At 62.1% G+C, this 27,616-nt stretch overlaps 1 protein-coding gene across 4 annotated transcripts; it reads left to right on the top strand.

Moving 5' to 3' along the window:
• PAK4 (p21 (RAC1) activated kinase 4) lies at positions 1-27,453 on the top strand. Of its 4 annotated transcripts, none has more exons than XM_055146272.1 (10): positions 1-158; positions 20,478-20,551; positions 21,068-21,296; positions 22,474-22,929; positions 23,078-23,524; positions 24,009-24,142; positions 24,255-24,381; positions 25,246-25,371; positions 26,215-26,349; positions 26,476-27,453. In XM_055146272.1, exons 3-10 carry the CDS (start codon positions 21,093-21,095, stop codon positions 26,629-26,631), a joined length of 1,785 nt encoding a protein of 594 aa, XP_055002247.1. In that variant the 5' UTR covers positions 1-158; positions 20,478-20,551; positions 21,068-21,092; the 3' UTR covers positions 26,632-27,453. The 4 variants fall into 4 exon arrangements, with proteins under 4 accessions (XP_055002247.1, XP_055002248.1, XP_055002246.1 ...); XM_055146273.1 differs by having other exon boundaries at positions 21,073-21,296; XM_055146271.1 differs by having other exon boundaries at positions 2-158; positions 21,014-21,296.
• The last annotated feature ends 163 nt before the right edge of the window (positions 27,454-27,616 follow it).

A 27,616-nucleotide genomic window follows, 5' to 3' on the forward strand; every position in this document is an offset into this window, starting at 1 on the left:
CGGGCGGCGAGGGGGCGAAAGCCCCGGATGTTCGTTGGGGATTCAACATGGCGGTGGCACTGGCCGCGCTGGCGGCGGCGCGAGGGGGCTGAGGGCGGCACGGAAGGCCGCGTTCCGAGCCGGGCAGTCAGGCCGCGAGCGACTGCGGCGCCGAGCCGGTAGGCTGAGCGGTCTGTCCCGAGGGGTCGGGGTGCGCCGGGCGGTGGGCAGTGGTGGTGGGGGGGTGTCGTCGGAGGGGCGAGGGGGCGGGGCCGCAGAGGTCAAAGTTCATTCGCGGAGGGTCGGGTCGGGTCGGAGGTGCGCGGGGTGGGGGTGGGGTTCCGGACTGAGGGGGAGGGCGAGGCGGGGGAAGGTCAGAGGTCGCACTTGCGAAGGGGGCGTGGTGAAGGGGAGCGCAAAGTTCCAAGTTCGAAGTGGGGGCGCATTTCGGGGGTCTCGGGAGTGCCAGAAAAGGGGGTTTCTGGTGAACCAGATGAGGGGAGGGGGTGCCCACGTGAGGCCGGGGTCACAGCTCTGGGGTGAGACCCCCCCCAGCCGGGGAGCAGATGAGTGGGGGAGGTTGGACGTTGGGGGGGGGCAAATTTTATGGGATCCAACGTGGGCGTGGCCGACGGGGGCAAAGGTGAGACCTGAGGCTGCGTGTGAGGCCGTTCCCGAGGGTTAAACATTAAAGCCGGGTCACGGAGAGAGAGTTTTAGGTTCGAACCCCGACCCCGCAGGGCCCTCCCAGCACCCCGGGGGAGTACCTCCCGGAGCACTGCGGGGTGTGGCCCCCCAAACCAGGGCTCAGATGAAAGCCCCAGTGGGACCCTGCTGGACAGGGTTCCGAAGTGGACATGGGGGGGGAGCGGGGAGAGGGGTGCTTGCTTCCTCCCCAGTGCAGAGACCGGCGGACCCCTATAAAGCGCACCCAGTCCTCCTTAGCTGCCCCCACGCTGTGACCTGCGGGTTCGTGCTGTGAAACTGCCCAGTGGTCTTAAGTGGGTCTGGCTTTCAGCCCCCACCCCCCCTTCCGCACTCGGACCCTGCCCTCCACCCCCCTGGGGTCACCTCTGTGTGGTCAGCCAGGTGCATGGGGCCGTGCCTTCACCTCAATCTTGAAGGGGCCCGATTCACCCACTCTGGGGACACACGGAAAGGCAGCCCGGGCCGAGCCGGTTCCGCGCTCCTGCCCCCTCCTTGCCAGCCGCTGTTCCTGGAAGCCCAGCCTGGCTGGCCGGCCACTCCCTGGGCAGGACCGATTGTCCGTTTGTCCGGACTCCTTGGGAGGGCAGGATCTGGGAGGAGGGGCTCCCGTGGGGAGGGGGGTTGTGGGGGAGAGCTGGAGTCCAGGTGAGGTTGCTGGGGTCCCAGTTACTGAGCCCCCTCACCTCCAGGTGCCCTCCCTGCCCCCATCCCCCCAGCTGTGACCTTCCTATGGCCCCTGCCTGGAATCCTGCTCCCCACCCTCCCCTGCCCCTCCCTCCCACCCCCGCTGCCTCTGCGTTTTCTCCTGCCTGCCCCAGCCTGGTGGTGGGCTGCCTCTCCATTGGAATTTGGGCGCCACGTGGATAGGAGTTTCTCAGGAACTTTTTGCCGGGAATCCCCACCCGGCACACAGCCTGCCTGGCCTTTGAAGGGGGCTCAGTCACTGGCGATCGTTGGGCACGGACCCTGGGACAACGCCCAGCTTCTGGCACCTGCCTGGAATCAGCCACCTGCGGTGATCCCGTGATTTCCTTGTGGTGGGTGAGGGGAGGTCCCTGGCCAGGAGCCAGGAGAGAGGGTGGACTTAGTTTCTGATTAGGGGTGGGGGGTGGGGGTGGGGTCCAGGCCAGGTTTCAGAAGGGTCACCTGAAGATTCAGGATGGGGAAAGATGGCGCGTGGAAGGTGGTGGGCATCCGGTTGGGGAACGGTTAGTGTGAGAGCCCTCCCGTGCCCGCCTGAGTGGTGCCGTTGGTGCTGCCCAGGGACCATGCAGCAGCGAGTGAGGTGACACAGGGCACAAGTGCTGAACCAGGGTGCCTGGGCCCCTGTCTCAGGCCCTGTGACAACTGGCAAGTGGCTGGCCTTTGTGAGCCTCTATTTCTACCTCATGGCGCTGTGACGAGGCTGAGGCTGCAGTCTGTCTGGCACACCAAAGGTACTGGGCCCCTGTGGCAGGTGGGGGGGGGCTCCTAACTGTGGGTCCTTGGGGGGGCACATGGCTGAGGCTCCGTGAAAGCTCTGGTGCCAGCTGGCCAAGCCTCTGGGCTGCAGATTTGGTGGGTGGGGCCTTTGCAGGGGAGAAAACCCTCTCCCCAGCTAATGAGGTAGTCACTCGCCAGCGCTGGCCGTGGCCAGCGACCACTCTGCCAGATTTGATTCTGACACTCCATCGTTGAGAACCCACCCCTGCGGCCGTGCCTGGCTGGTGTCACTGGAGACCGAGCACGTGCCTGTGTCCAGTGCCCCTGTGGGTCTCGCTCCCTGGGAATGTTCTCGCCTGAGAGCTCCAGCCGCCCTGATCCTGGCTTCCTGCGGTCTCCTGGAGACCCTCACAAATTCTGTGGCCCGGGTCCCAAGATGCTGGTGGCAGGATGCGACCATGACCACAGCACGGGAACAGCCAAGTCCATGGTGTGGCTCTTGCCCTCCGGACCAGTGCCCAAGGTCAGCCCTGCTGCCCAGGTGCCCTTTAGTGCAGTGCCTCCCCGGCGGTTCCCGTGGCCACAGGGCTGGTTTCCCGTCAGGATTTGAGCACAGCACGGCAGCAGTCTGTCCTTCCAGCCGTGTTCCCTCAGCTCCCGGGCATGACACTCAGCGGGGACTGGCCCGCTGGGCCACCCCAGGCCACCCAAAGGCCCTCACCCAAGTGGTTGTGCCAGAATTCCTTGTGGAAATGATTGATTTCCTCAGTCTTGGGGAGCCAGAGGCTTTCCTCCCTCGTCATTTTTGGAACAAACCTGGTCCTCAGGGATCAGTACTGAGGTGCTGAGGATTGAACTTGGTAACTTGGTTCAGCCACGTGCAAGACAAGCTGCTTTCGCTGGAGCTGCATGACCCCTGCCCCCGGGCTGGTCTTGAGAGAGGCTGGGGAGGGCTTTGACCTCTGCCCTCTAGGACCCCTACGGCCTGTCCACAACTCTGACCCTCCCCTCCTGGAGGGGCATGTTCAGGAACCCGGGCTGCAAAGGGAATGCCCGGAGTCTTCCTGCCCTTGACTGTACTGTGTGACCTCAGGGGGTCCAGGGCTGGGCTGGTCCAGGAGAGAATCAGAGCTGTTGCCTCCCCACAGGGTGGAGTGGAGGGGAGCAGGGGAAGGTGAGTGCTTTCTGGAGATGGGACCAAGAATAGGCAGGGAAGAAGGAGGTGCAAAGGCCCTGAGGTCTAGGGGCTGGGAGTGGTGAACTCAGGAAGGAGGGGAGCACAAATCAACCTGAGCAGGGCCGAGGTTGATCTTTGTGTGAGGTTTGCTGGTTTCGGTCCTTTCTCTGTGGGCACTGGCAGGCACGGAAGGAGAACTGCTTCCCCTGTCCACAGGTTGCTCAGTGTTGCCAGGTAGGGGACAGACGCTGGTGGTGGAGGCGGGGCGCCTCTTAGGCAGGCTGCAAGGCTGGTGGAAACCAAGAGAGTGTGCAGTCTCCCGGACTCTGCTGGTCCCCCCCCACGGTGCGAGATGGGGATGCTGAGAGGCTGCAGACATTGGGCCAGAGGGGCCCCGGCTCCGTTCGTTCAGCCCTCTGAACAACACTGGGCCATCCCTGTCCAGGTGGTTCTTGCCCTGGACTCTAGGTCCCTCCCAGTTGGAGCCCCCCACCCTCGAACCCCTTTTCCTTTGGATATCCACCGCCTCCTCTTCGTCCTGCTGGCTCACAGCGAGCCACTTCCTGGCCAGACGCCGGCCCGGGTGTCCCCAGCAGCTGTTTCTCCCATTGCCCAGCGGGGCGGCCGCAGAGGCCGCCAGCAGGAAGCCGTCTCCTTCCAAGTCACGGCCAGGGAGCCGGGCCCTTCCCGCCGGCCTCCCATCCGGGGCTGGGGTGGGCCCGTAGCCAGCGGCCTGTGGCCAAGGCCCCAGGTCCCCGGGAGCCTGCTCTGGCTAATGCCACGAAAATCACTTGCACACTGTGGCCGTCTCCTGGGGCCCCTGACTCCCGGGTGGAGTGACCCCCTGCAGCCCAGCCTGACCCTCTTGCTGGCGGCCCTGGGCCTCCCTTCCTCCCCCACTCAGTGGGGTGAGGGTGGGCAGTGTAGGGCTGCTGGGTCTGGGCCACAACCCCTGGGGGTCGTCGCTCTCTTGTTCCTCCTGTGGATGTGCTTGCCCTGTGGCAAGCTGTAGGCCGGAAGGGAGGACAGTCTACCCCCTCTCCATGTCCCCCAGCTCAGTCCGCCCGCTCCCCACACCCGCCCGACTAGCTGGGTTTCATGGAGACTGACCCCTTCCCGGCTCAGGGCTGCTGCCAGACCCTTCTGGGCTCCGCCAGACAGGTGTGCACCTGCCACCTTCGCCCACCGCCCCAGATTTGATGGTGCCAGACGACCTGCCCTGGTGTGTGTGTGGGGTGGGGGCTTTATCTTTGCTCTTTGTCCCTGAGAACGGCACAGTGGGGGCACAGTGGGCCTTGAGTGCTTTGGATTTGAATGTGCAGGAAATGGGGCTGCAGCTTTCTGTGCCTCCTGCGGGGTGGGGGCGGGGGATGGAGGTCTGGCAAGCCCCTCCACTGTCGGCTGGCAGGTGCAGGCCTTGCGGCGCGGGTTGGGGCCCTCAGCCAGTCTGACCCGGACTCTGGGGCCAGGTGTCACCATGAGCTGGGTGGCCCCTGGCTGTTGGTGTCCTTGTCTTCCTCTCGGGCAGGCTTTGGCATGGAGGCTCCCGGGCTGCCTTGGTCACACTGCTCTGAGCCTCCGTGGTGACCAGGACAATGAGGAAATTGCACTCATGATCCCCTGCAGGGCCAGGACAGCCCAGAGCAGCCTAGGGATTAGACCCCTCTCCCCCCCTCGCCCCCGCCCCCCAGATTGTGCCTCCTCTCAGCAGGCCACAGCAGAGCTTGGTTCTGAGGTGCCAGGCTGGCAGTAGCTGCCTGGGGCTGTGCCCCTCCAGAGCCTCTCTCCAGGGCCCTGCGGGCAGCCTGGCCCAGCCCTGCGGCCTCCTGATAAAGGGCTTTGTGTGAGGTTTGCTGGTTTCGGCCACTCCCCTCCCTGCCCGCCAGGCACAGGGAAAGTAGGACATTGCAGAGGACTGTCCCTACCCCTGGGGCCCCCTCCCCCACCCCCTCCCTCGGCCTCCCTGGGCATCTGGCTGAGGAGGGGAGTCTGTCAGCTCCGCCAGCCCCTCCCAGCCCCTCCAGGTTCCGGGATGTGCCGCTCATGGGTGACTTTGCCAGATTATCAGGTGAGCAAACCCCACCACCACCACCTAGATGAAGCTGGAGAACACAGCACCCCAAAACCCCCATCAGCCTCCCCTTTTTTGGGAGGGTGTGTGTGTGCCAGGAATGGAACCCAGGCAAGGCCAGCACTCTGCTGCCAAGCTACCACCCCAGTCTCCTCGCCCTTCTGGTGGTGACCACGGTAGTGACTGCAGTGTGCCCTGCCTTTCCCGGGGTGCGTGTCTGACCTAGAGATAGTCTGCTCTGGGGGCCCCACAGAGGGGCTGGCCGCAGTCTGTTCGCAGCAGTGCTCCACCTCAGCCCTGTGCGTCTGTCCCCACCCTGCGGTGTGACAGCTGCTGGGGGTGTTGTCCCCTCGGCCGCACTGGCAGTTGGCCTCAAAGTTGCTCTCTCTCTACCTTTAACGTCACCTCCTGGGAGGGCCCTTGCCTTGCACGTGGTCGATCTAGTTTTACTCCCCGGAAGCCTTTGTGGTCCCCTGAGCCCTCCAGGAGCGATTTCTGAGCAGGAGCCAGGACTCATCCCCGAGCTTTATTTGGGTGTGGCTCCCAAATAAAAAACAAAGTTGCCTCCGGGAGTTGCCTTGTCCATGAGGCACCCCCTTCCTGTCTGCTCCCTGGCAGTGCTGGGTCAGGGGACCAACCTGGGGCCGAGCTCCCAGTGATGTGTCGGAGGCCTCCGCCTGTTTCTCCCCTGCTCCCCGCCCCCCTTCCTTGCCCCGTGGCCCGCCTCCACTGTGTCTCTCAGTCAGGCTGGTCTCCTTACCCCCAGCTACCCTCATCCCCAGCTGGACCATGGGGCAGCTTCCTCCCGGGGTCCGCACCCCCTGCCCTGCCGGGACCCAGCCCTTCCTTCCCGCCTGCACCCCTCTCCCGCCTGGTGCCCTGGGCCTGGAACATTCCAGGCTAGAGTCTGCTTTTGTTCATGCGGCCCCTTTTCCATGCCTCACCCCTCCTCCCCACACCCACACCTCTGCTGTGGCCACCTGTCACTCTCCCTGCAGGGGTGTGTGTGGAGGGGGGTGCCCTCCCTTTGTCCCCGGCCTGTCCTGGGCCTGCCTGTAGTGGCAGCTTCCTCAGGGAGTGTGGCCTTGAAGCTGGTGGGGCGGGAGCCAGGTGAGCTGGAGGAAATGCCGCTGGGCGAAGCAGGGGCGGCCACAGAGGCGGTTCTTGGCGTCTTTCTGCCCCTCGGCAATGCGGGGCCCTGGCTGTTGTTGGGCCCCTGCTGCCATGGTTGCAGGGTCACTGCGGCCAGCGCCCGGACTGGTGCGAACCTGACTCTGGGACCCTTCACCTTTGTAGCACCGCGCTCCCTTGCTCTACGGCGGGAGAAGTGGCATGGCCACGGGCCGGGATTCTTAGGTACTCAGGCTCCCCTCTTCCTCCCTCCTCCCTACCCCTTAGTCCTGGAACCCCTGGAGGTGGCTGAGACTCTGGGACGGGTGGGCGGGCTCACTGCTGCTGCTCTGGTGGCCCGGCAGGGCCTGCGCTGCTCCTGTCTGCTGCTCCTCTCGCTGACTGACCCTCATTTCCTTCTGATGTCTTTTTTTTTTTCTTTTTCTTTTTTTTTTTTTTTGGCTTTTTGGGTCACACCCGGCAAGGCACAGGGGTTACTACTGGCTCTGCACTCAGGAATTACTCCTGGCGGTGCTCAGGGGACCATATGGGATGCTGGGACTCGAACCCGGGATGGCCGCATGCAAGGCAAATGCCCTACCCGCTGTGCTATCGCTCCAGCCCCATCCTCCTGATGTCTTGGGGTGAATCCTAGACTCGAGATGGGCAGCTTTGTCTTTACGACGTGGCGCTGCCCTCTTCTACTTTATAGGCTGCCTTTTCCGTTTTGGACTTAGAAGCCACACCTGGCAGTGCTCTCGGGGGATCCACGGTGCCAGTGACTGTGGCCAGACCCGGGACCTGCTGCATGTGAGCAGTACCTCAGCCCCGTGCTGTCCAGTCTTCGGCAGTCTCTTGTGCACATGTGTTCCCTGGGGTGTGAGGTAGCCCTGCCTTCCAGTCTCCCATGTTCCCATTCACTGAGACACAAACTCCTCCTCTGACTCCCTTCTTCCCACTCCTCATGGTGCTCAGGGGACCATATGGGATACTGGGAATCGAACCTGGGTCGGCTGCATGCAAGGCAAATGCCCTACCCGCTAATACTATTGCTCCAGCCCCAATTGTTTGGTTTTTTTTCTAGTCATAGTGATGCTCAGGGGTTCCTTCTAACTCTATACTCAGTTACTCTTGGAGGTGCTTTTTTTTGTCCATTTGGGATGCGAAAATCAAACCCCGGTCAGCTGCATGCAAGGTCAGCACCCTACCTACTGTACTATCTCTCCTGCCCCTCACTCCTTTCATTAGTGGGTCTGTTTGCGGGGGGCTCTCCCTCTCTCTAGTTGCCTTTCCCACATCAGTACCATGTGGCCTGATTTTTTGCACTTTTTTGGGGGGGAGGGCCACACCTGACAGTGCTCGGGACACCATATAGGATTCTGGGATTGAACCTGGGTTGGCTGCGTGCACGGCAAGTGCCCTGCCCACTGTACTATCGCTCGAGTCTCTGATGTCTACCCTTTCTAATTAATCTTGATGGCAGGGAGAGCAAATCCTCCCCCTTGCACCTCGGTCCCCATGGGCCTTTGGCTTTTTGCAGCCCGCCCTGCCCTTTGTTGGGCCTTGCAGAATGAGATTCTCCCCACAGTGCACCCCCTCCTGGCACTGCCCTGGGCCCTGGCAGAGGGCAGTCAGGGCACTCCTAGCGGAGGTTGTAATTTTCCTGACCGATTTCAAGGGCTAATTAAAGGTTTTCCTTGACTAATCAGCTCATGGTTTAATTATCGGGGAGCGGCTCAGGGATGCGGGGAGCCACTCTGCTGGGGTCTCCTCACAGTGGCGGCGTGGCAGGGAGGGGCCAGGCCTCAGCTCTACTCTGTCCCCCCCACTGGCCTCACTGGGACCGGGATCCGTCCTGTTCCAGCGCCTTCCCAGGCGCTCCCCTCCTGGCCCAGCAGGTTTTAGCGCCCTGGGTCCTTACTGCTTCGTCCCGGGGGTCTCTCTGCTCATTGCATTGAGACAGGGAGCCTGCCATCCTGCATATGGGATGTGGGCTGAGACGAGCTGGGGTTTGGGACTGGGGCTGAAGGTGGTAGGTGTTCAGGGAGGGAGGCTTGTGCAATGGGGAGGCCCACAGAGGGGTCAGGGGAGGACTCGGCGTCTTGGGGGCGGGCGGAGCTGACTGTGCCAGGCCTGGCTTCGTTCCGCAAATTCTTTCTTCCCCAGACCCCTGGCCAGGACGAGTGGGGATGAGGCCTGTCACTCTTCTGCTGCCCTTCCCCCCAGATCACTTCCTGCTGGGCCCAGACCCTTTGAACCCCAGTCAGCTAGCTCTTTGTGTCTGTCTGTCGTCTGTGTGAGTCCATCCATCCATCCCTCTATCTGAGGGGACTGATAAGGAGTGAGCTGGGTGAACCGGGCGAGTGTCACAGCTTCAGGGACGCTCACAACCTCCCCCCCTCACCCTGCACCCCATACACACTTTTGTAAGCTTGTGACTTGGGATGCAGGGCCGCATCCCCCATGGGCATACTGTCTGAGTGTGTCAGAGTGGCCGAGGCGGCTGAGGCCCGAGGGGTGCCTGTCGCTGTCCCTGTCATCTCCTTCCCCACCCCCTACCACCCTGCTCAGAGCCCCTGGACCACAGGCAGGAGATAGTTTGTCCAGACGCAGGACAGGGGCAGGATGGTGCTGATGTCACTGTCCAGGGTGTGGTAGGGCATGTGGCCCCAGATCTGAGGGGCCTGTTGTCAGTTCACATTCCGGGCTGCTGTGGTGTGAGCTGGTGGAATGAGAGAGAGGAGGGAAAAAATTGTCCTGCTTCTCCTGCTCACTCCTGTGGAACCGGGACATGCTTCCTCGGCCACCACGGGCCTGGCCCTGCATCCCAGTGTGGAGGGTGGAACTTGGCGTGATGTTGCTATGTTTCCCAAGAGGGCAGGAAGCAGCATTGGGGGTTGTTCTGTGTTGGGGTGAGGGACCGTGGCCAGGCCAACTCCTTATCAGGTCACATTTCCCTTATAAAACGTGGAGCACTTTTGTGTCAGGAAAAGGATGATGTCACGACCTCGGAGCACCCTGTCACCTCCCTGTCCCCACCCTGTCCCCACTTACTCACCTCAGTCTCCATCAGGCTTGTCACCTGCCCCCACCGCCACAATGTTCTTCACAGGTTGCCAAGCTTGATTTGTTTTTATCATAAACGCTTCCGATTTTCATCTTGCAAGAGAGGAGGAGTCTTAAAAATTGGACAGTACCGGGCAATCTGGCGGCAGGAAAACAAAAGCTCCCCAACTCCTACATTTCCTCCCAGGAAGCAGGGCCAACCCCCCCCACCCCCCCTTCTCACTGGCTTGTTTAATTGGGAATCCAGATAAGAGCTGAGCTCTGCTCCCAGGCTGCTCCGCTTCCGTCCCATCCGTCTGTCCTGGAGGTTCCTCTAGGATCAGCTGCTCCCGTTCCCCTTGTGTGGCTCATCGTCAGCGGCTCATGTTGAGGGCTGGGGGGTGAGTAGGTCCACATGAGTGGACCCAGGCCCTGCATGCTCTTGCAGCCCCCACTCCGCCCCCCATGGCTGCAAGGACCCGCAGTGAAGAGTCGGGGTCCTGCTTCTCACGGCTGATGCTCCAAGAAAGCAGGAACCAGGGATAGGGGGACATGGGGCTAAGGAAGGAGACCTCCCAACGGAGGACTGGCCCTGCACAGAGGCCCGGGCTGGGGCCTGCCTGGAGGTGGGGGAAGGTGGGGAGCGGCACTCAGGTGCTGGAGATTCTCACTGGAAGGCAGAGCCCCAGCTCAGGCGCCACACCCCGTCCCTGTGGTTAGTCTCCTGGGCCTGACCACAGCCTGCCATGCCAGGGAGGATGAGCGGGCGGAGCACGGCTCCCGGGGGTGCCTCCTGCCAAGGGCAGATCCTGACCCTCAATCCAGCACTAGGCGGGGCTGAGGGTGGAGCAGGGGTGGAGCGCAGGGCCCAAAGCAGAACATTTCTTTTTGTGGTTGGTCTTTGGGCCACGCCTGGTGGTGCTGGAGCGATAGCACAGCGGGCAGGACGTTTGCCTTGCACGCGGCAGACCCAGGTTTGATTCCTCCAAGAATATCCCACCCGCACGGCAGAGCCTGGCAAGCTACCCATGGCATATTCGATATGACAAAAACAGTAACAAGTCTCACATTGGAGATGTTGCTGATGCCTGCTCAAGCACGGCAGTGTGACCTGGTTATGCTCAGGGCTTGCTACTGCCTCTGTGTTCTGGAATCTTTCCTGGTTGGACTGTTGGGGCAGGAGGCGGGCAACCATATTGGAGGCTAGGGATCAAACACCAGTTGGCAAAGCACCCTCCCTGCTGTGCTATCATTCTGGCTCCCAAAGCAGAATGATTGAATGATTCTGACGAGGGTGGGGATCCCTCTGCCCAAAACCTCCTGGCCCTCGCCCCTTCTCATCTGGGTCTCACCCTGACTTAGAGAGGAGCCTCTGAAGATGCCTTCACAATCTGCAAACTTTTCCTTTAATCCTAATTAAATGTCTTTATTTATATATTTAGACATTTATATATTTAGACATTTATATTTAGACATATATTTAGACATATATTTATATATTATATATTTAGACATATATTTAGACATTTATATATTTATTTATATATTTAGACAAATTTATATATTTGGGGGTAGCACCTAGCAGTACTCAGGGCTTATTCCTGGCTGTGCCTGGGTGTATATAGTGGGTGAATTAAAATCCCTGTATTCCCTGTTCTGGCCCAATTAAATGTATCTTTAAGGTACCCAACACACACACACACACACACACACACACACACACACACACACACACACACACACACACACACACACACACACACACACACACACACGGAAAGAGAGAAACTAACCATGGTCCTGGAGCCGAGTCCCGGCTTACCAGAAGCACACGGAGGGATCGGGCGACACAGCAGCCCGACCCAAAGCAGAGAAAGAAAACTCATGCCGAGGATTCCAAGCTCCTCACACCTGCGGACAGAGGTGGAAATAGCTCTTGGTCTTCCAAGTCACGGCAACTTTCGGCAGGAAATTTTGGCAGACGTGCACGCAAACACAGACCAGGCGAAGGAAGAGACAAGGGATGTCCCATGAGCACAGAACCCTAAGGTGTGACCACAGAACTGAAGGCCCACGGGGAGGGCGAGGCTGAGCCCAGCGGCGGGCACTGATGTGCTGCCGTAGCAACACTGTCATAGCGAAATGGGATGAACCTGGGTGGGCAGGACTAAAGAGCTAGAGAACCAGGCGAGAAAGACACAGACAAGAAAGCACTAGACCTGGGCTTCTTACACTTCCTTCGGCATCTCTTTTTGTTTATGGAAGGGCACACCAGACTGTGCTCACGCTTACTCCTGTCTCTGCACTCAGGAATCACTCCTGGAGGGGCTCGGAAACTATATGGGGTGCTGGGGAAAGCACCTGGGCTGGCCGTGTGCCTGGCCAGTGCCCGCCCTCTGTGTCCTTGCTAGGGCCCTTTTTGCCCTACGTGACACCAGGTACATAGATGGGCCTAAGGGGCAGAGCTACGCCCTCCTGGGGAAAATGAATCCCAGGAAGGGACCTGGGGGCGGTGCATCAGGTGAGGTGGCAGCTCTGCACCTTCGTCTTTCTTGCGCAGGGCTCCCTCCCATCACCCTTGTTGCAGGAACACCAAGAGCAGGACAGGGACAGACGGAGTGAGGGTGTCCAGGATCAGAACTGCCCATACCCACCTGGACCCCAAAATGCCACCTAGGGAGAAAAGTGCACCAGGTCTTGAATGGGGGTCTCCACTATCCTGGCTGGGGACCCCCCCACCAGTGCCCCCAGGTCCGTCCCCTTCTATGTTCTTTACAGCAGCAGTGACTCCAGCCCTTGTTCTCAGCCGGGAGCTAGTCCTCTGACTTGCACCAGTGGGTTCCCCCCGGAGCTGCCGGATCTCCCCCCCCAATCCCGGAAGCGCTCTCAGGCATCTGAGAGACAGAATCCCCCGGTCATCTGTGAGCCTGCTGCCTGCTGAGTGCCCTCCTGCCCCCTCTCATCCCTCAGCACGATCCATTAAGCTCCTGGGAGTTAACGCTGCCAGTGTAACAGGTTGCTGGCACTGGCTGCCACTTGTTCTCCGAACTTGGCTCTGGAGGTTTCCCTGGGGGGCGAGGGGCATCCCTGCATGGGTCAGAGGTTCCTGGTCTCCCTAGGAGCTGTGATAACAGCCCTGCCCGCGGAGCTGCCGAAGGTACCCTGGGCAGCCTGGAGGCTTTCCCTGGCCAAATTCACGGTGGGGTCCCTGATAGCCCCAGAGCCTGCCCACGCTGACTGTCCTGTGCGTGTTTGGGGCTGCGGGTATGGCTAGGCTCTCCTCTTCCCGCCCCCTCTGTGTCCTCTGCTGGCCTCCGCCGGCCTGCAAGCCTCTCTCAGGGGCTCTGGACCCCATCTGCCCCCGACTCTGCCACCTCTCTGAGTGGCCCTGAGCTCATGGTGACTGTGACCCCTTTGTTAGTCGCAGTTTCCCCATTTGTCAGTGGGTCAAATAAAATCTCCCATGTAAACACTCGGGAGAGTGGCACCGAGAGGCCTGGTGCCCGGTGCATATCAGGGTCAGTTTACTCGTCATTGCTGCCCTCAGGTGCTCATTTGGTAGATCCTGGGCCCCTCCTCTGAGCCCAGCCCCATGCTGGCTGCCAATGTCGGTGACCTCCAGCTCTGGACACAGAGCGACACTGAGACAACCCGTATAAACTGGGGCCACTATGGGGCACCATAGTGTCACAGCTGACCGTTAGCGAGCCCTGGCTGCAGCCCAGGAAATCAGAGGATACTTCCTGGAGGAGGAGGTGTCTGAGCTGAGTTCTGAGAGAGGGACTGGATTGAGTGTGTAGGAGGGCGTCCAAGGACAGGGACGGGCAATTCAAGGCTGAGAGGTGGGAAGGGGCCTGGGATTTTGGATAAGGTATTCAGATCTTTAATTTTGGCATCACTGTAGATGGGTTGCAGTTGTAAGTAGAATTCCAGGGGGGAGGCCCGGACCCTTTCCCTGATGTCCCCAGTGGTGACATCCTGCCGATGAGTCCAAGACCACAGCCAGGCCAGTAGCTTTGATGGGATCAGGGCACAGCGAGTCCCATCCCCAGGACCCCTGCCGTGCCCTTTGGCCCCTTTTTATTTTTATTTCCCCCTTTCCTTCCCTGTGCTGACACTGGGGGTGAGGGTCACACGTGACCCTCGGTGCTCCCTGGGACATTCTTCGTGTAGCGTTCTTGCATGTACTCCCCACTCCATGTACTGCCACTGCTCACACAGGCCTGGAGGTCACACAGGGGTGGGGCACTGCCCCAGGAACATGCCACACACAAGTCTGCAGGCCTTGGTGCCTTTTAAAAATAGATATATTTTTTTATACTTGGGCCACAGCCAGTGGTGCCCAGATCTTACTCCTGACTGTGCTGAGGGATCAATCCTGGCAGGCTTGGGGACCTTATGGGGTGCTGGGGATTGAACCTGGATCACCAGGTGCAAGGCAAGCACCCTACCAGCTGTATCTCTCCAGTTCCTCTGGTTCCTTTTTTGTTGTTGTTTTTGGGCAGGGGTGGTTATCACTGGCTCTGTTCTCAGAGATCACTCCCGGCAGTGCTCAGAGGACCATATGGGATGTCGGGGATTGAACTCAGGTTGGTTACGTGCAAGGCAAAAGCCCTCCCTGCTGTACCAGCCCTTGGGCCCCATCTGGTGCCTTTTTATAACTGCACCCCCTCAAAGCAGCCCTCGGCCCCTGCAGCTGCTCGCCGATCCCCTCCCTGTTTTTATGGTTCTGGCTTTTCAAGAGCATCCCGCCTCACTGTTTGCGCTGCCACCTTCCGCTTTGCTGAGTCCTAGGGCGAGCCATCCGGGACTCGCTGTCTCAGTCCTTCATTCCTTTTCATCACTGAATCATGTTCCGTGTGGGTGTCCCACCGCTCAGCTGTCCCCTGCTGAAGGTCATCCGGGCCTGTTCTCGTTTGCCACTGTTGTATGATGAAAGTGCCATCCTCCAGCACCTGAACCCGGTTTCTCTGGGACTCCCGCTCAGGAGGGCCATTGCTGCGTGCCATAGCAGGCCAAGCCCTTGCCCCCTCCCCCACACTTCCCCCCTTCCTCCCCACCGTTCCGTGTCCTCCCAGCCTCCAGTGTCCTTCCTGGTCTCCTTGTTGCCAGCCTCACGGGCGTGCGGTGGCACTCCTCTGGCCAGTGATGTGGAGCGTGGCTCCGGGCTCCCCTGCCATCTGTGCCCCTCGGATGAGCGCCTCTCCCCATGTCTGCTGCCCGGTGGCTGATGGGATGGAGGGGGTCTCCGGCCCGTGTTCTGAGCATCTTTTGTCTCTTGCCAATCCACGTCTTTTGTCAGATGGGTGGTTTGTAAATATTGTCTCCCAGTCTGTGGCTTGTCATTATGTCGTCTTTGGCATAGCTGGCAGGTTTTGGGGTTCTCTTTTTTTATTTTGGCAGGGGGGTGGTACTGGCACCAAATCCGGTGGTGCTCAGGGCTTACTACTGGCAATGTTCGGAAGACTGTGTATGGGGAGTGGGGAGGGAACCCAGGGCTGCCATGTACAAGGCAGGCAAGCACCTTCCCCACTGTTGTGTTTCTCTGACCTGGTAGTTTTCAGAGGTCTACAACATTCCTTTTATTCTTGATTTTGGGGCCACACCCAGCAGTGCTTATGTCTTACTCCTGGCTCTGTGCTTAGGGATCACTCCTGGCAGGGCTCAGGGGACCGACCGTATGGGGTGCTAAGGATTGACCCTCCCCACTGTGCTATCACTCTGGCACTGTCTGGGCTTGAGAGACGGATGTAAGGTGGCCATCTGGCTTCCTGTAATGTGCGTGAAGCCCCACCCATCAGGGCCAGACCCTCGTGGCCCCTCTCATCACCAGTGGAAGGTATCAAGGACCGGGGTCACTTCTGCTGTCTCTGCCCCCAGCAAGAGCCTGGTTCACTGAGTCTGTAACTCTCAGAGGAGCATTTGTCTGTCGTGGCTGTGCAGCCGGCCCAGCTCTCCCCACAAGCTCCCAAGCCTGTGCCCATGTGGGCGTATGCACCCCGGCTGTAGGGAAATGGGCAGGCGTGTGGACACGCCTGGAGTGCTTGGGGGGGGGCTGCAGGGCACCCACCCTGTCCCCAGCTGCCCTTTGGCGCCACGGGCCTTGGGGCCGCGTGTCTTGTGGAAGGGAGGGCGGGAAGGGCCACAGAGCCCCGCTGCCATGGGCTATTCCAGCTGGAGGCGCTGAGGGACGAGTCTTCTGTGGACTCCCCGGTTTCTATTTTGGGGTGTGTACTGGGAGTGTGGGAATAAATCAGTAATGAAGCAGCAGAGCTGGTGCCCGGCTGGGGTGTCTGGAACCCGCCTCTCCTGCGCCCACAAATCAGGATTGCTTTGGTTATGATTTTGGGGCCACGTGACAGTGCGGGGGTGGGGGGCTGGGTTCTGGGGATCAAACCTAGAGCCTCCACATGCCGGGGGTCTACCTAGGCCCCTCGGTGGCTTTTGAGAGGAGACCCCCGGACACTTGGTGGTGGAGGCGGCCCTCTCCACCAGCCTTTTTCAGCCGCGCTGTCTCCCCCACCGCCAAACCGGCCTGTCCGGTCTGGGGAGCTTCGGGGAACTCGTCCCACTTGGCTCCTGTCCGGCTGCCCGACAGGTGCTCCACCCCAGGGGGGAGGGGTGCTTGTGTCCAGGACTTCTGGGGTCCCTCCGGGGAGACCCTTGTCCTTCCTGGCCAGCAGGAGTGAGGCAGTCTGTGCCTCCTCCTTGTCTTTCCCGGGAGGAGGACATTGGGGTGGGCGGTGGCCGTGGTGGGAGCAGCCCCGGGAACCCTCCCTGCTTACTGGGCCCCCATGGGGGCTGCCTCCCTGGAGCTCACAGGAAGGGGCTGGAAGACGAGGCCTCTGAGCCGGGGGAGGGGGTACTCCAAGCCAGGACAAGGGGTCTTTGTGGGCGCTGAACTCCTGCCCTCCCCGCTGGGTGCCTCAGGCCTCAGTTTCCTCCATGGTGAAGGCCCCCAGGTGAGGTCAGGCTTGTCCTGGTGGTGCAGTGAGCTTCCCCTCTCCCCTTCCCCCGGCACGTCAATGGGTGCTGGTGGGGAAGAGGGTCACAGGGTTTCCTGCAGCCATCCCACTCCCCTACCTCCTGCTGTGGAGCAGAGCTGTGTGGGGTGTCTCTGCTCATCCCCCCGCCCCACGCAGCACAGGGCCCCGCCTCCTCCGTCCCGCCCGCCCTCTGGGCTGGAGCCATGGTCTTGCCAGGGCAGGGCTGGCTGGCACCGCCCACTGCCAGGGGCTGCCAGGGCGGCGGGGCACCGAGCTCAGACGCCTGCCTCGACAAGGGAGCCCCCGACGCCCACTGGCTGCCCCTTCACCCCCCCGCCCACGCAGAATGGTGGAGGTGAGCAGCAGGTGGGGATTGGGGGGCCCCCAGCACAGCGAGTGTGGGTGGCAGGGAGGGCGGGGCGGGTCTGGGCTGGAGGCAGGTGTTGCTGGCCGCCACCTGTCCCCGCACAGGGCCCTGGCGTCTGTCCATACCAGGGTGCCCGGGGCTGGTGTGCAGGGGGGGTCGTTTGTGGTGGGGAGGGTTGCTGACTGGCCAGGGGGTGCCTGTGTCTGCGTCCCGGCTTTGGGGGTGTCCCTGTCTGTGACATACTGGTGATGCTGTGCCCAGTGTCCCTGGTGTTTATGCAGGGTTCTCTCGGGAATCCCTGCACCTGGGCGTCTTTACAGTGGCAGCTTCTTCCACCCCAGCTGTGGACCCCCGGACCATCCCCTGCCCCAGGGCTCAGGAGCCTGCCCAGACTCCGGGTGCTGTGGGACCACCTGCAGGTTCCTGGGGGTGTGGCTGGCTGGGTTAGTGCCCCCCACTTTGTGTCCTCATCTCTCAGAGGCTTTTCCTGGGCCCTGTCCCAGTGTCCTGGCTCCATGTACACGTGAGTGTGAGAGTGTTTGCGACCTGAGTGTGTATGTGTGAGTGCGTATGATAGTTTATATGTTTATACGATCTGTGTGTGAGTGTGGTCTGTAAGCGTATGTGTGTGATCTGAGTATGTGTGTGTGTGTGTGTGAGAGAGAGAGAGAGAGTGTGAGTGCAGTCTGAGTGTGTGTGTGTGTGTGAGAGAGAGTGTGAGTGCAGTCTGAGTGTGTGTGTGTGTGTGTGTGTGTGAGTGGTTTGGGGGTGTGTGTGAGTGCAGTCTGAGTGGATGTGTGTGTGAGTGGTTTGAGTGGGGGGGAATGTGTAAGTGTGTGAGTGGTTTGATGTGTGTGTGAGTACAGTCGGTGTGTGTGTGAGTAGTTTGAGTGGGAGTGTGTGTGTAAGTGTGAGTGCAGTCTGAGTGGATGTGTGTATGAGTGGTTTGAGTGGGGGTGTGAGTGGTTTGAATGGGTGTGTGTGAGTGGTTTGAGTGGAGGTGTGTGTGAGTGCAGTCTGAGTGGATGTGTGTGTGTGAGTGGTTTGAGGGGGTGTGTAAGTGTGTGAGTGGTTTGAGTATGTATGTGTGTGTGTGAATGCAGTCTGAGTGGATGTGTGTGTAAGTGTGTGTGAGTGGCTTGAGTGGGGGGCTGTGAGTGTGGTCTGTGTGAGTGTGGTCTGAATGCCAGGGAGTGCCCGGGCCCCATCACCCAGCATTCTGCAGTGGCACGCTTTGCCCCATCACAGTCTGGATTGCTTTGGGAACCAGTGCCTTGGCTTGCATTGGGGTTCACGGGGCTGAGGGGTGCAGACAGACCCTGGGTCATGTGGGTGCATTGTTGCCCTTCATGGGTCCTGGCATGTGGCTCGTCTCTGGGCCTCGGTTTCCTAGTCTGGGCCGCAGGATGGAAGAGGACTTTGCCACCCAGCACCCCCAAACTTCTGGGCATCAGGTGGATAGTGGGCATGCCTCTCAACAACTCAAGGCCTTGAGATCTGGCCAGGATCCCCGCACCCTAAACCTGCTTCTGCCTGCTCGAGCCATAAGCCTTGGCCAGAAGCCATACCTCCCTTGTCTAGAACTTTCCTGAGACTGTGTCCCTTAGAGTCCCTATGGGGAGACCCACCTGTCCTCAAAAGTCTGCCTCTTTAATGATGAGAGAGGAGGTTGGGATCTGGGGTGCAGCGGGGCAGTTCTGGGGTCACCTTCCATCCCCTGCTCAGGGTCCTTCCAGCTACCTGCTGACAGGGGCCGTGTGGGACCAGGCCTCCGTCCCACATCCCAAGGGGGCATGTGAGGGAGAACTGTGGAAGGGCTTCCTGCAGGAGCCTCAGTTTCCCCCCATCTGCACGTGAGACTGAGCAGGCCCTTGGCACTGTCCTGCCACCCTGGGCCAGGCTGTCCTGCCCAGACTGTGGGGCTCCTTCCCCCAAGGGATGGAGATGTGGGTCCAAAGGACCATCCGCCCTGCGTCGTCCCCCCACCTCCAGTGAAGCGTCCTTTCTGGGGCAGGCTCAGCACAGTGCCATTCAGGGTTTGTGTCTGTTGTTTGGCGTATTTGGGAGCTTGGGGTACACACTGGCAGTGCCCTGGGGCTGCTTCTGGCTGGCAGTGCTCAGGGGATGTCTCTGCCCCAGGCGACTCTGTGATGTTGACCTTATGCAAAACGTGGGCCTCGAACCCTACCCCCTGTTTCGGATGCATAACTGTGTGCAGGCAGGGGGATCTGGTGGGTCCCCCTCAGGCTGGGGTGAGCTGCCAGGGTTCAGGAACCTTAGGGCAAGTCCCTAGTGGGCCACGGCTGTGTCCTCCTGTGTCCCAGGTGTCTGCACTTCCTGGGTTCCCTCCCTCCCCAGGGGTCCAGTTCTCAGGAACCCCTGCTCTCATCCCAGGAGCAGCCATGCCAGCCTCACCTGCTTCAGCAGAGGGGAAGCAGGGTCCAGTCTCCCCATGAGCCCCATGACAACCCCCCATACACACAAACACACTCGCGCACGTGCGCGCCCTTTCGCCAGCACCAGAGGCCCTGCAGCACCTGGCCGCAGACCTGGATTCCCCAAGTTCCCGGCTCATACAGGGTCCCCACACCCTCTTCTCCCTGGGCCCTGCCAGTCCCTTTCTTCATAGAGCAGCTTCTCTCCCCGCCCCCTGGCACCCCCCAGGGTTGTGGAGCAGGAGCAGGCCCAGGAGCTGCCCAGGGCGGGGTGCGCTGCTGTAAACACGCTCAGTTCCTCCGTTTGTCCTGCCCGCGTGCCCTGCCCAGGGGAAGTGGGGCTGGGCCAGCAGATATCCGGGCGCTCCTCCCCCACCTTGGCCGCCCCTGCTCCTGCCTGGCCTGAGCCCCCCACTTCCTGGCTTTACTAAGGGGACAAGTGGCAGCTCCTGTTAGTGGAGGTGCTGATGGTGCCCTCTAGGCTGTTGGGGGTGGGGGTGGGAGCAATGGGGGTCACCTGGGAACTAGGAGGTGATGGCAGGTGGCGGGGACTGAGTGTTGGGGGTGGGCTGGTGCCGGACACTGTTAGGGGATTGAAGAGAGAGGCAGGAGGGTGAGGTTGCCCGTCTCCCCCACTCCCTGCCCCTCCCCTGTCCTGCAGCAGCCAGGGCCCCCGGCCCCTCCCCCCAGCAGGTCAGGAAGCCAGACTGAGCTGGGGGAGTCCTGGCCATGGGCAGACCTGGCTCTGGGCCCCTGCGGCCAGGACCCGTTGAGACAGGTTGGCTGCTGGGTCCCCCACAGCCTCCCACTGGGCTCCTGCCGCCAAACCGGTTCCCCAGGAAGGCCTGTCCCCGGCTCCTCCCCGCGAGCACAGGACTAGGGGAGTCACGGGCTCAGCTGACCTGCTCCCCTTGGCCGGCCTGCACTCTCGTTGCTTGCTGCCTCCCTCTCTGCCCATTGGGGAGGACATCTCCCAAAGGTCAGAGGTCAGCAGCACAGCCTGGCACCCAGGATTGAGTTATTCCCTGGGTGGCGACTTCCTGTCTCCACTGTGGAGTATATCTGGCGTCCCCAGCTGCCAGGCAGAGAGGGCACAGATGGGGCTGGGAGGAGGGGGTGTCTGCGGGTGATGGACTGGTGACAGGCGGGTGACAAATCACCTCTCTTCCTCTCCCAGATGAGGAACCCGAAGCTCCTCAAGGAAACGCCGCCTGCTCACAGGCCCTGCTAGCACCGCCAGCATCCACACAGGTGCGTGGGCCCTCGCCATGCCCCAGGGGACTTCCTACACGGCCCTCGGGAGTCTGTGGGCTCCCAGAGAGGGGCCGTCACTGAGGAAGGGCAGAGAGAATGGCCTGGGGGCTCCTTAGTCGCCCCCGTGGAGTGGCTAATGGGTTCTCTTCTCTGGGCCCACCACAGCCCTACACACAGGCCTGTGCCTGTACCCACTGCCAGGCCGGAAGTGCAGGGCTGGGCGCGGGGGCACTCTGATAGCAGCCCCCGATACCCGGTTTGGGGGTGTGGACACCCAGTGCACAGCAGGCTTGGTGGGCGACCCTGGTGTGACCTGGGTGCTGAGGGAAGGGGTGACCCAGGGCTCTGAGGCCTGGAGCCACACAAAAGCCTGAGGGGTGAGGGGGTGTGAGCGGGACCCCAGGAGACCCCGAGCCAGGAGTGGGGCAACTGACTCAGGTATTCATGGCATCCCTGCAGCCATCGGGAGGGCAGCAGGAAGAAATGGGTCCTGGAGCCCGTCCCCACTGACAGCGCAGGCACCCACGAGGCCGCCGCCATGTTCGGGAAGAAGAAGAAGCGGGTGGAGATCTCGGCGCCGTCCAACTTCGAGCACCGCGTGCACACGGGCTTCGACCAGCATGAGCAGAAGTTCACAGGGCTGCCCCGCCAGTGGCAGAGCCTCATCGAGGAGTCGGCGCGCAGGCCCAAGCCCCTTGTCGACCCCGCCTGCATCACCTCCATCCGGCCCGGGGCCCCCAAGGTAGAGCCCTGCAGCCTCCCCCTCCCGCCATCTAATGAGGATGGGCGCTGGGCAGGAGGCAAGAGGGGCACCCCGGATACCAGGCCCTGAGTTGGACTACGGCTGGGGAGAAAGAGGAGCGTGGAGACCCCCTGGGGAGTACCTGGGGTGTGAGCAGAGCAGCAAGTAGGGGTTTGAGCTGGGCCTGGATGGGCAGCTCCGGGCCTGCACCCAGAGGTGGGGATGGGCAGGCTGGGCAGCGGGCTCAGCACCAGCGGGCCCACAGCTGACAGTCGGGGTCCCTGACGGGAGTGGGGTGCTGGTCGTGTTGCCTTTGTCTGGGACCTGCTCCACCTGCCGGCTGTGAGTCTTTCCGGGCCTGGGTCCCCACGAAGAGGGGCCCCTTACCTGCACATGCACACAATGCCCCCTCCCCAGCTTGCACTGTGCTGGGTCCGAGTGTTCATGGCTGCGTTTGTTGCCTGAGACTGAGGTATCTTCCCAGTGCCCATCCAGCTGCCAGTGCCTACTCGGGGTGCCGGGGTCCCGTTTGCTGCACCTGCAATGCACCTGGGGGAGGGGAGGGTGACCCCTGCTGAGCACCAGGCCTGTGCCAGGTGGGTGGCAAGAGCAGGAGGGAGCCCAGGAGGGTTCAGCAAAGACAGCTGGTTTCAAGAGCTGTGGGGAAAAGGATGGCGGTGCTAGGGGCTGGCACTGCCAGGGGTGGCGCTGAGCTGCCCACTGAGTAGGGCCCCAGGTGGGGGCCTTTGGAGGTACCCCAGCTGGGTGGCAGGATCTCCGGGGAGCTGACTCTGCCCAGGGCACAGGCACCTTTGCTGGGTCAAGGTGGCTGTGGGGGGGCAAGGCCCTGGGCCACATGCTCCCCCTCCCTCTCTGCCACTCCTCAGGCATCCCCCAGGCTTCCCAGGGGGCTCGGCGTGCTGGCTGCCTGCCGGGTGCCTGTGCCCAGCAGTGCCCCGGCCTCTGCCTCCTCTTGTCTGCCCCACGGCGAGGAGGATTCGGGGGCCCTGGCCTTGGGGGCACCCCCAACCGTATCGTCACCCGTGGCATTTCTCCATTCGTCTGTCTTGTCTCTGTGTGTGTCGTGGCGTGCTGTGACGTCTCGTCGTGGTGTGTCGGACCCGCATCCTGTGTCCCTCCTCCCCGCCTGGCCCCCGCCCCGCCGTGGCCGGCCCAGACCATCGTGCGAGGCAGCAAAGGCGCCAAGGATGGGGCCCTCACGCTGCTGCTCGGCGAGTTCGACCACATGTCGGTGACACGCTCCAACTCCCTGCGGAGAGACAGCCCCCCACCGCCCGCCCACGCGCGCCAGGAGAATGGGGTGCCTGCGGAGCCCCCCGCCGTGGCCAGAGTGGGCCCAGAGAGGGGCGGCCATGGCCGGGTCCCCGGACGCAGTGATGGGGGTGGCGGTAGCGGGGAGCGGCGGCGAGCAGGGCACGAGAAGAGGACCAAGGCTTCCCGGGAGGGCACAGGGGGCCCCCAGGAGTCCTCCCGGGACAAACGCCCCCTCTCTGGGCCCGACGTCGGCGCCCCCCAGCCTGCCGGTCTGGCCAGCGGCACAAAGGCAGCAGCTGGCCGACCCTTTAACACTTACCCGAGGGCTGATACGGACCACCCATCCCGGGGCACCCAGGTAATTGTGCCCCACCTCAGGAGGCCCCCTACCCGTGTCTCCCACCCCTGTGTCCATCGACTCCATCTCGCCCACCTGTGTTGTCCCGTCCTGAGCACAACAGCGCTGGTTCAGCCCCTGATCACAGTGCCTCTCTCTTCTGTTTCAGGGGGAGCCTCACCACACGGCCCCCAACGGGCCTTCCCCAGGGAGCCTGGCTGTCCCCCAGTCTTCCTCCTCCCGGCCTCCCACCCGAGCCCACGGCCCCCCGAGCCCCGGCGTGCTGGGCCCCCATGCCTCTGAGCCCCAGCTGGCCCCCACGGCCCGCACCCTCTCCCCCACAGCTGGCCCACCAGCCCCCGGCCCCCCGGGCCCCCCGGGCCCCCGCTCCCCGCAGCGGGAGCCCCAGAGAGTGTCCCACGAGCAGTTCCGGGCTGCCCTGCAGCTGGTGGTGGACCCTGGGGACCCCCGCTCCTACCTGGACAACTTCATCAAGATTGGGGAGGGCTCCACGGGCATCGTGTGCATCGCCACCGTGCGCAGCTCTGGCCGCCTGGTGGCCGTCAAGAAGATGGACCTGCGCAAGCAGCAGCGGCGGGAGCTGCTCTTCAACGAGGTACGCCCACTGCACCCCCGAATCATCACTGCATCCCCCCGACAGACTCCTGCTTCTTCCAGGCCCCCTCCCCCGGTTCCCTTCTCAACCTCCATTGCAGCCCCCAGAATCTGTTGCACCCCTCTCAGACCCCCAGCCTGCTACTTCTTCCTGCTCTGGGAAGCTCCATTGTCTTCTGCTGGGCCCTGTCCTGTTCCCGGGTTTGGGAGACCCCCACAGACTGACCAGAGGCTCTTTCCATCCAGCAGGCCAGCCCCACTTCTGACCCCTGCAGTGTGGGTGCACTCGATGCCCCCCTCAGCTGTGGCCCTCTACACAGCTGCCCCCCATATTCCACGAAGGATGCCGCACCTCCATCCTGGGGAATACCCCCCAGGCCTCCCTGGGTCCCCTGCCCTGCTTTGGCCCTTACCCACCCGTCAGACTTGGCTGAGTGGGGGGCGGGGGGTTCCCCGTGGCTGACAGGCTGAGCTGTGTCCCCCAGGTGGTGATCATGCGGGACTACCAGCACGAGAACGTGGTGGAGATGTACAACAGCTACCTGGTGGGCGACGAGCTCTGGGTGGTGATGGAGTTCCTGGAGGGGGGCGCCCTCACGGACATCGTGACCCACACCAGGTACGGCCCGTATATGGCGCCCCTCCCGGGACTGCATGGGGTGGTGCCTGACCCTTTCTGCACCCGGGGCCCCTCCGATTGCAGCCCCCACCCTCCCCGTTCCCCGCTGCAGGATGAACGAGGAGCAGATTGCCGCCGTGTGCTTGGCTGTGCTGCAGGCCCTGTCAGTGCTGCACGCGCAGGGGGTCATCCACCGCGACATCAAGAGTGACTCCATCCTGCTCACGCATGACGGGCGGGTGAGGCCCTGCCCCCCCCAACCCCCCCAGGCTCTGCAACCCCCTGCCTGTGTGCAAGCCTGGGGCACCTGCCAAGCACTGAGGGACCACGTTCTTGGGGGCTCTGTTCACACAGCCCGGGGGGCTCTGTTTGGTGATGACGCTCCTACAGGAGGGCGCCCTCGTGCCATCAGCAGAACACAGGGGACTGTTGTTGACCACGGGCCCAAGGATGGGAGAATACAGTGGGTTGGTCAGCCACCATTCCCCACTGAGCACCAGGGTGGGCTGTGGACCCTCGCCCTGCATCTCCGAGTCAGGGGTTCCACAGGAGCTGCAGGCTGCACCCCAGCAGTAGACCCCAGTTTTGTTTTGTTTTGTTTTTGCGAGGTGGGGTATCAGGGCCAGCTCCTCAACGTCTTGTTGATTTGCCCACCCTGGGTCACTTAAGCCGAATCAGCAAGCAGAAGGCAGAGGGTTCATTTTAGTTTTACCGGAGTCTCCGCCATTGCCCCCGGACCACGGGACAGATGTTTTACGAGGCACCTGGGAGCAGGGGGTTTCATACAGTTTTCCTGGGGTGACATGCTGCAGGGATCGCCCAAGAGTCTGGGGAGGACCGCAGTCCTCAGAAGGTGTGGTGCTTGGATCTGAGGGCCGAGGGCTGTGGCTGTGTCCCCTCACCTGTCCTCTGGGCTGTGATTCTTCCGGGCACGCAGGGAGCCTTTGACCCCACATCCCTGGCAGGTGGCTCCTGAGCAGTGTTCCTGGGGAGTGGACTTGCCCGGGGCCCCTGTAGCTGGTGGCCTAGTGTCCAGGGGGCTACCCGCTGCCTACTCAGCACTTTCCTGGCCGCGGCCCCTTTAACCCTGCGCCCTGTCCCAGGTGAAGCTGTCGGACTTTGGATTCTGCGCCCAGGTGAGCAAGGAGGTGCCCCGCAGGAAGTCCCTGGTTGGCACGCCCTACTGGATGGCCCCCGAGCTCATCTCCCGCCTGCCCTATGGGCCAGAGGTGAGTCGGGGCCCCGGGGCTGAGTGCCCTTCTGTTAGCAGCTGAGTGAAGGGAGCTCAGGGATCCCAGTAGGGGAACAGCGTACCTGGGCGGTGCTGAGGGATGGGGAGTAGGGATGGGTCATTCTGCAGTCGGTCATCATTGCTTGCTGGATCCCAGCCGGCCCAGTGCTCAGCACAGCACAGAATGCCAACAGCAGTGGCCACAGCTGGAGCAGAGGCCACACTGGCAGGCTGCAGGTAGTGTTTGGAAAGGGCTCTGTGTGCCAGCTTTGCTCCACAGAACCGCCTGGTGGCCACACTCCCACCCAGCCCTGCGACCTCTGTGTGGGGGCATGCGTGTTCCTGAGGCCCCTTCACAGCCGGGCAGCAGGACTTGGCCAAGGAAGGGGCCCAGGGAAGCATCTTGGGGCGCCTCAGTGGAGAGGGGGTGAGTCCCACTGCAGGGGAGGCTACAGGGACGTTCTGAGGGACTACAGGACACCGTGGTGTGACAGACCTGTAGGAAAGTTGGCAGAGCGGGGATGCGCCTTGGATAGAGCAGGTGTGAGGTGCCGGCTGCAGGCCACGCGCTTCCCTGCGAGCAGAGAAGACCCTGCATCTCACGCTTACCGCGTGTCCTAGCTGTGCCATTGGGCACCGGCCTCATGGGCCCACCCTGAGCACTGGATAGTCTGAGGCAGGGAGGGATCCCAGAGAATACCCACCAGGGGCACGGGATGAGGGAGGGGCAGGCACCCTCCAGAGGTTGCCCTGGGAGAGGAGTCGGGGTGCAGGGTGAGGTCAGTCAGAGGATTCCTCCCTGGCCGCGCCCGCACTTCTCATCCAGCCCCTCCCCCACCAGGTGGATATCTGGTCTCTGGGGGTGATGGTGATCGAGATGGTGGACGGGGAGCCCCCCTACTTCAACGAGCCACCCCTAAAAGCCATGAAAATGATTCGGGACAACCTGCCCCCCCGGCTGAAGAACCTGCACAAGGTGACAAACTCCCCATGGGAGTTGGGGGGTGGCACGGAGTGGGGCGAGCTCGCCGTGCCCCCTGCCTCGGGCCATGGTAGTGTCTAGGACGCAGGGACTAGGCGGCCTCACACCTTTTGTCCACAGGTGTCACCGTCGCTGAAGGGCTTCCTGGATCGCCTGCTGGTGCGCGACCCGGCGCAGCGGGCCACAGCGGCAGAGCTGCTCAAGCATCCGTTCCTGGCCAAGGCGGGCCCTCCCGCCAGCATCGTGCCCCTCATGCGCCAGAACCGCACCCGATGAGCCCGGTGCCCCGCCCTCAGCCAAAGAGCCCCGGCCGCGCGGGGACACCCTGTGTGACACGGCCCCCGGGCAGGGGGTGGAGGGTGTGCGGCACCCTACTACTGAACTCGGGTTTGGGTCTTGTGACTTGGAAGCACACAGGGACTCGGGAGCAGGTGTGGCACCCGGAGCCAGCGTGGCCTCGGGCCCGGCCGGACCCCTGCTTTCCTGTCTCCGGAAAGGCTGGTGCCCCCCCCATCACTGGAAATATGCAGCGGGGGCCGCTGTTTTGAGGGGTGCACAAACACTACAGAAGAAAGAGGCGTGTGTGTGCTGACGGCCCCGCGCCTGTGCCCGGACTCGCATGTGAGCACGCACTCCCGTTCCCGCGTGCGCGCTCCCGCCCGCATGTGGCGCGCGCTGTCTCGGGCGGTTCTCCAACCTGCACGCGGTGTCAGAGACCCTGCCTGCCGTACAGTCCCCTCTCCCCCTGAGCCATGGTGGGGGTCAATCATGAATGTCTGAAGAGTGGCCTTTTCCCTCAGCCCCGCACCCCCTTTTCTGTAGCTGGCTGGGGAAACAGAAGTCGGGATACCCCACCCCACCCCACCCCCAGCCTCTGCAGAAAATGACTACTGCACCCGGACAGCCTCCTCTTTTCTAGACGTCTATTTATATTGTCATTTTGTAACACTCGGGGGGAGCATCGCCCCCACCCGGGGACCGATGCCCCAGCCCTGGGGGGGCCCACCTGGGCGGAGCCACAGCTGGAGAATCAGGCTCCGCCCCCTGGGGCCGCCCCATCCTCCCTTAGTTTCACAATTAAAACATTTTCTTGTTTGGTGTGTGTGGTATCTGTAGAGCACCCTCGGAGACAAGCGATCTGGAAATGAGGAGTAGGCGGAAGACCACACCCCAAGGTTTCTGCCAGGTTGGGGCTGGGGGCGAGGCGGCACTCCAGGTGGAACTTTGGTTCCTGGGTGTTCCCATTACCATATCTGAGTTA

The sequence above is a fragment of the Sorex araneus genome, chromosome 8, assembly GCF_027595985.1.
Source record: "Sorex araneus isolate mSorAra2 chromosome 8, mSorAra2.pri, whole genome shotgun sequence".
Classification (NCBI taxonomy): Eukaryota; Metazoa; Chordata; class Mammalia; order Eulipotyphla; family Soricidae; genus Sorex; species Sorex araneus.

Excerpts from the sequence above, each read along its gene's own strand:
- PAK4 (XM_055146272.1), top strand. The coding sequence starts at position 21,093 with ATGTTCGGGAAGAAGAAGAAGCGGGTGGAGATCTCGGCGCCGTCCAAC. Across the intron at positions 21,297-22,473 it reads TCCGGCCCGGGGCCCCCAAG|ACCATCGTGCGAGGCAGCAA; the intron begins GTAGAGCCCTGC and ends TGGCCGGCCCAG. Across the intron at positions 23,525-24,008 it reads GGGAGCTGCTCTTCAACGAG|GTGGTGATCATGCGGGACTA; the intron begins GTACGCCCACTG and ends TGTGTCCCCCAG.